Source organism: Rattus rattus, chromosome 7 (genome assembly GCF_011064425.1).
Source record: "Rattus rattus isolate New Zealand chromosome 7, Rrattus_CSIRO_v1, whole genome shotgun sequence".
Taxonomy (NCBI): Eukaryota; Metazoa; Chordata; class Mammalia; order Rodentia; family Muridae; genus Rattus; species Rattus rattus.
In genome coordinates, this window is record NC_046160.1 from 122194024 (window position 1) to 122201816 (window position 7793).

Below are 7793 nucleotides of genomic sequence, written 5' to 3' on the forward strand. Positions count from 1 at the left end.
CTTCCTTTCTACTGAATCTCTTGCATCTATCCTGCATGATTCCTGACCAATGTTAATGTGTTATATGATCCACATCCATTAAAATACTTCTGAAAAACCTTTTCAAGGAGCAACATTTTCAGTCATTAGGGAAGTATGACAAGATTCTTCCCATGACGCCCTTATTTGCCACAGATGTTGATCTCACAAAAGTGTTATAAAGAATGGGATTGAAAGGAGTAGGAATAATAGACATTCTGACAAGTATTGTGAAAAATAAACCCTTCAACTAGCAAGAGATTATGAAATAATTCTCACCACCCATAATTTTAGCCTGTGGCTCCAGTAAAGAATAGATGAATACCTGCCCGCTGATGCTGATAACCAAAGGCAGGAACACTCCCTCATTCAACATGACTTATCACCAGTTTATTATCCATGAAAACATCCAAACAGAATTTAAACAATTTGACTTCTCCCAAGTGCTTAATATAAAAAGCTGTTATAAGTATTTGGGGATAAAGTTCCACATATTAATACTCAGTTATCCTTCTTTCCCAGTATCAGACTAAAAACTACAGTGCTCTTTAGGACTTTATTGATCATCAGAAAGAGATTGTATTTAGGAAAATAACAATATCAAGGCTGTTTCTACTTTGTCTCTTTTATCAGCTATGGAAAATGAAAGTTTAAACTGTAAAAAAATTGTGGAGTTGCTAATACTTCTTATATTACTGATGGTTTGATAAACCTGTGTAATTTTTTTTGAGAATAAGACTCAGTTATGGCAATATGTTTTGTCTTCTTATATTTTTCAAATGTGCAAGGAAAAGGCCATATCTAAAAATAATATAAATTAAAACTTGCTAATCATCCTCAATATAGAAAACTTTCCTTATATATCTGTAAAACATGAAAAGAGTTTTTACTGTTCCAGTTCATGTCGACCTAATATTGGCAAAAAAGAATTCAGTCTCAAGAAATTGGGGATAGAGCACCCAGTTGTTGTTGAACAGGATTAGAACTCTTCCATGCCCAATTAAAGCTCCTATTGCTCTGACCTCAGTGTAATCAGAGCAGTAGACCTGTTGTTCCCAAAGCAGCAGTCTCCACAGCTTGAAGGCTCCAGAGAATGACATGCAGCCTCATCCATTGTCCTAAAATAATAAAAGTTTGGCCTATTACTACCAAAAGCAATTTAGATGTATTAATAGTTTAGTTGAAAATAAAATAAGATTCTACAGAAGTAAAGTAGCAACCCGCAAATCTATGCTGACTCTATTCACTTGCCTTATCTTGTTTCAGACACATCAAGTTGGACTATGAAAGAGTTTGATGTTTGCCCATATGTTGTTGATGTGGGTTTCATTGCCATATTCAATGTCTAATTTATTTGCTTCCTGTGTGTACAGATATTTGGTAATTATCAGATTTCTGACGGAGTTCGAAACTTATTATAGTCTCATAGCCTATCAGGCTGTTTAACTCTAAAAGTACTTATTTTATTAGATAGTTATCAATATACAAGCTAATCAGGATGTAACATAGATATTAAGCCTTTCTTAAACTGAAATGAATAACTGAATATTCTGTTTAACTGATAAAATATTGGACCTGGCGTTAGATATATTCTATGCTTTTAATTACAAAATGATAAAATTTGTACTCAGCTTATAATTGAGAAAAGTTTATTTTTTTTAATTTTAGACCAAAAGGGTAAAATGTGGGATGATGTCACAGGTGAGGCAGGAACAAGATAGAATGAGGCCTGTAATTAGACAACACAGAAGGATGGGCAGAGAAAAGGTTGAGGGAAGGGGAAGAAACTGGAAAGGAAAGGAGGAAGATTGTTAAGGGACAGAGAGAAGCCTCAAGAGGAGACAATATGGAAGCTGACATTAGGTTTCAAGCAGTACCTTTACAGGCTGTTATGATTAATACATGGCTTTTTATGTGTAGATGGGTAATTACATCTTATCAATTGGATATGTGTGTGTGTGTATAACTTATTTGTGTATAGTTCAGTAACAATTAATAACCTTTTACATTTGAAAGACATCTGTATCATAATATATTGCAACAATATATCCTTTTTCTTTTAATAAACAATAACATGCCATATAAGATGTTCACTGGTAAAGAACTAGTCTATATGTACAGTATACTCTAGGAAGATCCCAAATCAGTATGATCTTGTTTGGAGAAGTCTATAGGTTGATGGCATTATGCAGGTGACGGCTGGCACAAGATAAATCAAAGACACCTTTGGACAGGAAAAGAATAAGACAGGTACAAATTTTTTGTAAGAAGGGAGAGAAGGAGAAGAAGAGAGAATCAAGATGGATCCTGAGAATGATGACCCATACCTGGGTTGTCCTGAATTGTCAAGGTAGCTGGGATGGATTTCTCTTGGCAAATTTATTTTACATAGGTAGGTGGTTTATATCCCTATCAATTTGTTATAAATTTATTGTGTGCATGTATTGTGGATTGAGAATTTAACATATTAATCTGATTATTTGGTTACAGTCTGTTGAGTCATGATTTTACAGGGTTGTTGGGAGTTTGAGCAGAATTTTTGACAGGAAGTTATGCTAGGCTATAGAATGCTTGGGACTTAGCATGGCAGGGGGCCAGACTAGCCTAGCTCAAGCTTGGTAACAACCTACCTAGGGGACAATATGTTAAAGCAGCTGACAGAGAAACAGCTAGAGCTTGCAGCTCCCCCAGATCAGAACAGAGTAAGATCTCTGGGGAAACATTTCTGATGCTTCTTTTTTTTTTCTTTTTTTCTTTCTTTTGTATTGGATTTTTTTACTTACACTTCAAATGTTATTCTTTTTCCTGGTTTGTGTCCATAATCCACCTGCCCTGTCACTTCTCACCCATCTCCTATGAGGGTGTTTACCCAACCCCCACCCACCCTTCCCACCTTGCCTCTCTGACATTCTCCTACATGGGAGCATCCAACCTTGGCATGACTAAGAGGTTCTCCTCTCATGACCACTGCCATACATATGTGACTGGAGACATGGGTCTGACCATGTGTACTCTATGGGTGGTCCTTTAATTCCTGGGAGCTCTGGTTAGTTGGTATTGTTGCTCTTATGGGGTTGCAATCCCCTTCAACTCCTTCAATCCTTCCTCTAATTTCTCAAATGGGGACACAGTTCTCCAGTCAATGGTTAGCTGTGAGCATTTGCCTCTGTATATGTCATGTTTGGTTGGGTGTTGTACGTATATGGTCTGAATCCCAAGGTGGGGTAGGCTCGGAATTCTCATTCCTTCAGTCTCTGCTCCAAACTTTGTCTCCATATCTCTGCCTCTGAATATTTTGCCCCCCCCTTTTAAGACATTGAAACATCTGCCCTTCGTTCATCCTTCTTGAACTTCATGTGTTCTGTAGCTTGTATCTTGGGTAATCTGAGCTTTTGGGGTAATATCCATTAATCAGTGAGTATTTATCTTGTGTGATTTCTTGGGGATTGGGTTACCTCATTCAGGAAGACATTTTCTAGTTTCATCCATTTGCCTATGAATTTCATGATGTCATTTTTTTAATAGCTGAGTAGTAGTCCATTGTGAAGATATACCAGAATTTCTATATACATTCCTCTGTTGAAGGACATCTGGGTTCTTTTCAGCTTCTGGATATTATAAAAAAAGCTGCTATGAATATCATGGAACATGTGTTCTTGTTATATGTTGGAGCATCTTTTTGGTATATGCCCAGGAGTGGTAAAGATGGGTCTTCAGGTAGTAGAATGTCCAAATTTCTGAGGTACCTCAAGACTGATTTCCAGAGTGGTTTTACAAGGTTGATATCCCACCAAAAGTGGAGAAGTGTTCCTCTTCTGCATCCTCACAAACATCTGTTGTCACTGAGATTTTGATCTTAGCCATTCTGACTGGTGTGAGGCAGAATTACAGGCTTCTTTGGATTTGCATTTTTCTGATGACTAAGGATGTTAAAACTTTCTTTATGTACTTCTAAGAGATTCATTATTCCTCAGCTGAGAATTCTTTGTTTATCTCTGTACCCCATTACTTGATTCTCTGTAGTTTAACTTCTTGGGATATATATATATATATATATATAGATATAGATATAGATATAGATAGATAGATAGATATAGATATAGATATAGATATAGATATAGATATAGATATAGATATAGATATAGATTGATAGATGATAGATAGAGATAGACATAGACATAGATATAGGTATAGATATGGATATAGATATAGATATATAGATATATAATTATATAATACACAGATATATTGTTATGGATATTAGCCCTCTATCATATGTAAGATTGGTAAAGATCTTTTCCCAGTCTGTTGGATGCTGTTTTGTCTTAATAACAGTGAACTTTGCCTTACAGAAGCTTTGCAATTTTATGAGATTTAGTTGGTCAATTTTTGATGTTTGAGCATAAGCCATTGGGGTTCTGCTCAGGAAATTTTCCCCAGTGCCAATGTGTAATCAAGGCTCTTCCTCATATATTCTATTACTTTGAGTGCATCTGGTTTTATGTACAGATCCTTGCTCCACTTGGACTTGAGCTTTGTACAGGGAAATAAGTATGTATCAATTTATATTCTTCTACATGCTGACCTCATGTTGAATCAGCACAATTTGTTGAAAACCTATCTTTGATTCCACTGGATGATTTTTAGCTCCTTTGTCAAACATGAAGTGACCATAGGTTTGGGTTCATTTTTGTGTCTTTAATTCTATTCCACAGATCTATCTGCCTGTTTTTATACCAACACTTTTTATCACAATTGTTTGGTAATCCATCTTGAGGTTAAGAATTTTGTCTGTCCCCAGAGTTCTTTTATTGTTGAGGATATTTTTTTCCATTGTAGGTTTTTTGTAACTCCAAATGAATTCACAATTGTTCATTCTAACTCTATGAAGAATTGAGTGAGGAATTTGATGGGGATTGCATTGAATCTGTAAATTTCATTTGTCAAAAAACCATTTTTTCCAACATTAATCCTATAAATACTTAATCATGGAAGATTTTTCTGTCTTATGAGATCTTCAATTTCTTTCTTCAGAGACTTTAAGTTGTTGTCATACAGATCTTTAAATTGCTTGTTTAGAGTCACACTGAGGTATTTTATATATTTTGTGGCTATTAAGAAGGGTGTAGTTTGTCTAATTTCTTTCTCACCCTTGCTAGCCTTTGATTTGAGGAAGGCCACTGATTTATTTGAGTTCATTTTATATCCATTAACTTTGCTGAATTTGTTTATCAGGCTTAGCAGTTCTTCGGAGGAACCTTTTGGGTCATGTAAGTATACTACCATATCATCTGCAAATAGTGATATTTAGGCTTCTTCTTTTTCAAATTGCATCCCTTTGACCTTCTTTTGATGTGTGATTGCTCTGGCTAGGATATCTAGTACTATATTGAATAAGTAGGGACAGAATGTACAGTCTTCTCTATTCCCCGATTTCAGTGGGGTTGCTTCAAGTTTCTTGCCATTTAGTTTGATGTTGACTACTGGTTTGCTGTATATTGTTTTTTCTATGTTTAGGTAGAGGTCTTGAATTCCTGATCTTTCCAAAACTTTTAACATGAAGGGGTGTTGAATTTTGTCAAATGCTTTCTCAGCATGCAATGAGATGATCATGTGATTTTTTTCTTCTTCCTTTTAGTTGGTCAATATAGTGGTTGGATTTCCCAATATTGAACCATCCGTGCATCCATGGGATTAAGTCTACTTGAACATGTTGCATCATTGTTTGGATGTGTTCTTGGATTTGGATGGCAAGAAATATATTTAGTATTTTGCCTTAATATTCACAAGGGAAATTGGTCTGAAGTTCTGTTTTTTTTGTTGGATCTTTGTCTGGTTTAGATATAAGCAAAATTGTGGCTTCATAAAAGGAATTTAGTAGTGTTTCTTCTGCTTCTAGGTTGTGGAATAGTTTGGACAGAATTTACATTATGTCTTCTTTAAAAATCTTAGGGAATTCTCTACTAAACCCATCTTATCCTGGGGTTTTTCTTTTGTTGGGAAAATTTTAATAATTACTTCTATCCCTTAAGTAGTTATGGGCCTGTTTAGATGGCATATCTGATTTGTAAAAGAAACCTTTCTAAAGTTCAAAGCACAGATTGCACATCACACAGTATTAGTAGATAATCTAATACCCCATTCTCAGTAATTGGGAGATCACAGAAACAGAAACTAAAGAGATACTGAGAAACTAAAAGAAGTTATGAACCAAATGGATTTAACAAATATGTAAAGAACATTTCATCCTAAAACAAAAGAATACACTATCTTTCTGGTACCTCATAGTACTTTCTCCAAAATTCACCATATAATTGGTCACAAAACAGGCCTTAACAGATACAAGAAGTTTGAAATCATCCCATGCATCCTATCACATCAACAAGGACCAAGGCTGGTCTTCAATAACAACAAAGCACAACAGAAAGCCTATGTACACATGGAAGTTGAACACCACACTATTCAATGATAACTTACTCGAGGAAGAAATAATGAAAGAACTTAAAGACTTTTTAGAATTTAATGAAAATGAAGGTACAACATACTTATGGGACACAATGAAACTGTTGGTAAGAGGAAAACTTATAATTCTCAGTGCCTCCAAAAAGAAACTATAGAGAGCATACAGTAGAAGCTTGACAACACACCTAAAGGTTCTAGAACAAAAAGAAGCAAATACAACCCAAAGGAGTAGAGGGCAGTAAATAATCAATCTCATGGTTGAAATCAACCAAGTAGAATCCAAGAGAAATATACAAAGAATAAACCATACCAGAACCTGATTATTTGATAAAATCAACAAGAGAGATAAACCATTAGCCAGACTAACCAGTCTCTTCTTTAATTATATAACCAGAGATATTCTTTTGAAAAGGTGAAAAATACCATAGAGAATTGAGAGGAGTAGGTACACATACGAATACTCAAATGACTATGAACAAATCTTCAGGATAATACTGTCTTTCATTTATAGTCCCTGGGCAGCACCTGCTGCTATGGGGTTTCTGGCACACTCAGGATGTGGTTGCAATACTGTGTCTAGCACAGAAATAGATTGCTGTGTCCTCAGATGTTAGGCTGCTGAGTTGCATGTAGGCTGTGTTGGACGATGTATCTGCAGTCAGTGTGGCCTTGTTTTTGAACTTCTCAGCATAATCAGTACTACCATCCTCTGGATCAATCCTTCCTATTAATTCCAGGCCCTGATTAGGCCTCTGCTTCACCCAGTACATATAGTATTCTGTAAAGGTGTAGCCAGAAGCCTTGCACGACAACTTGACTGAGGCCCCGGGTCTCTGAAGCTCAGGCCCAGATTGCTGCAGCTGGATTTCTGAGTTGACCCCTGTTGAAAGAAATCCAAGGTGAGTGTCACTGTCTCCCAAGTGTATGATCTCTCAAGTTTAGGACTTGGGAGCGCCTTACCTGTAGCTACTGCCATCAAGAAGAGGATGATCCACCTGCATTTCATAATGAGTACCTTGTGATTCAGTGACTGTAGAGAAAACATTTCTCATATGTTGTTTTTTTGTGGATATCCCTGTATTTATCATCAGAGACACACATGCTTTGAATATTCATAAGGCAGGGTCTTTCTTATATAAGGGCACTCCAGCTAGAGAAAAAGGAAGTAGAGTGCACGTGGGTCAGTCAACAGAATGCTGGGGTTCAAATCCTGATTCTATCTCAGAAGCTTTCCCTGAGACATTTGTAGACCCTTTAGATATAATATCAAAGCCTAATCTTTCAGTTTTAAAATAGAATCCTAACCTCAGACA

General features: G+C 36.0%; 1 gene segment (V, D, J or C); it reads right to left on the minus strand.

Annotated features, from left to right (window-relative positions):
• Positions 1–519: 519 nt before the first annotated feature.
• Positions 520–7486, minus strand: LOC116905429. The segment is given in 3 exon segments: positions 520–564; positions 7047–7360; positions 7441–7486. Coding segments are annotated over 3 exon segments (405 nt in total).
• Between the last annotated feature and the right edge of the window lie 307 nt (positions 7487–7793).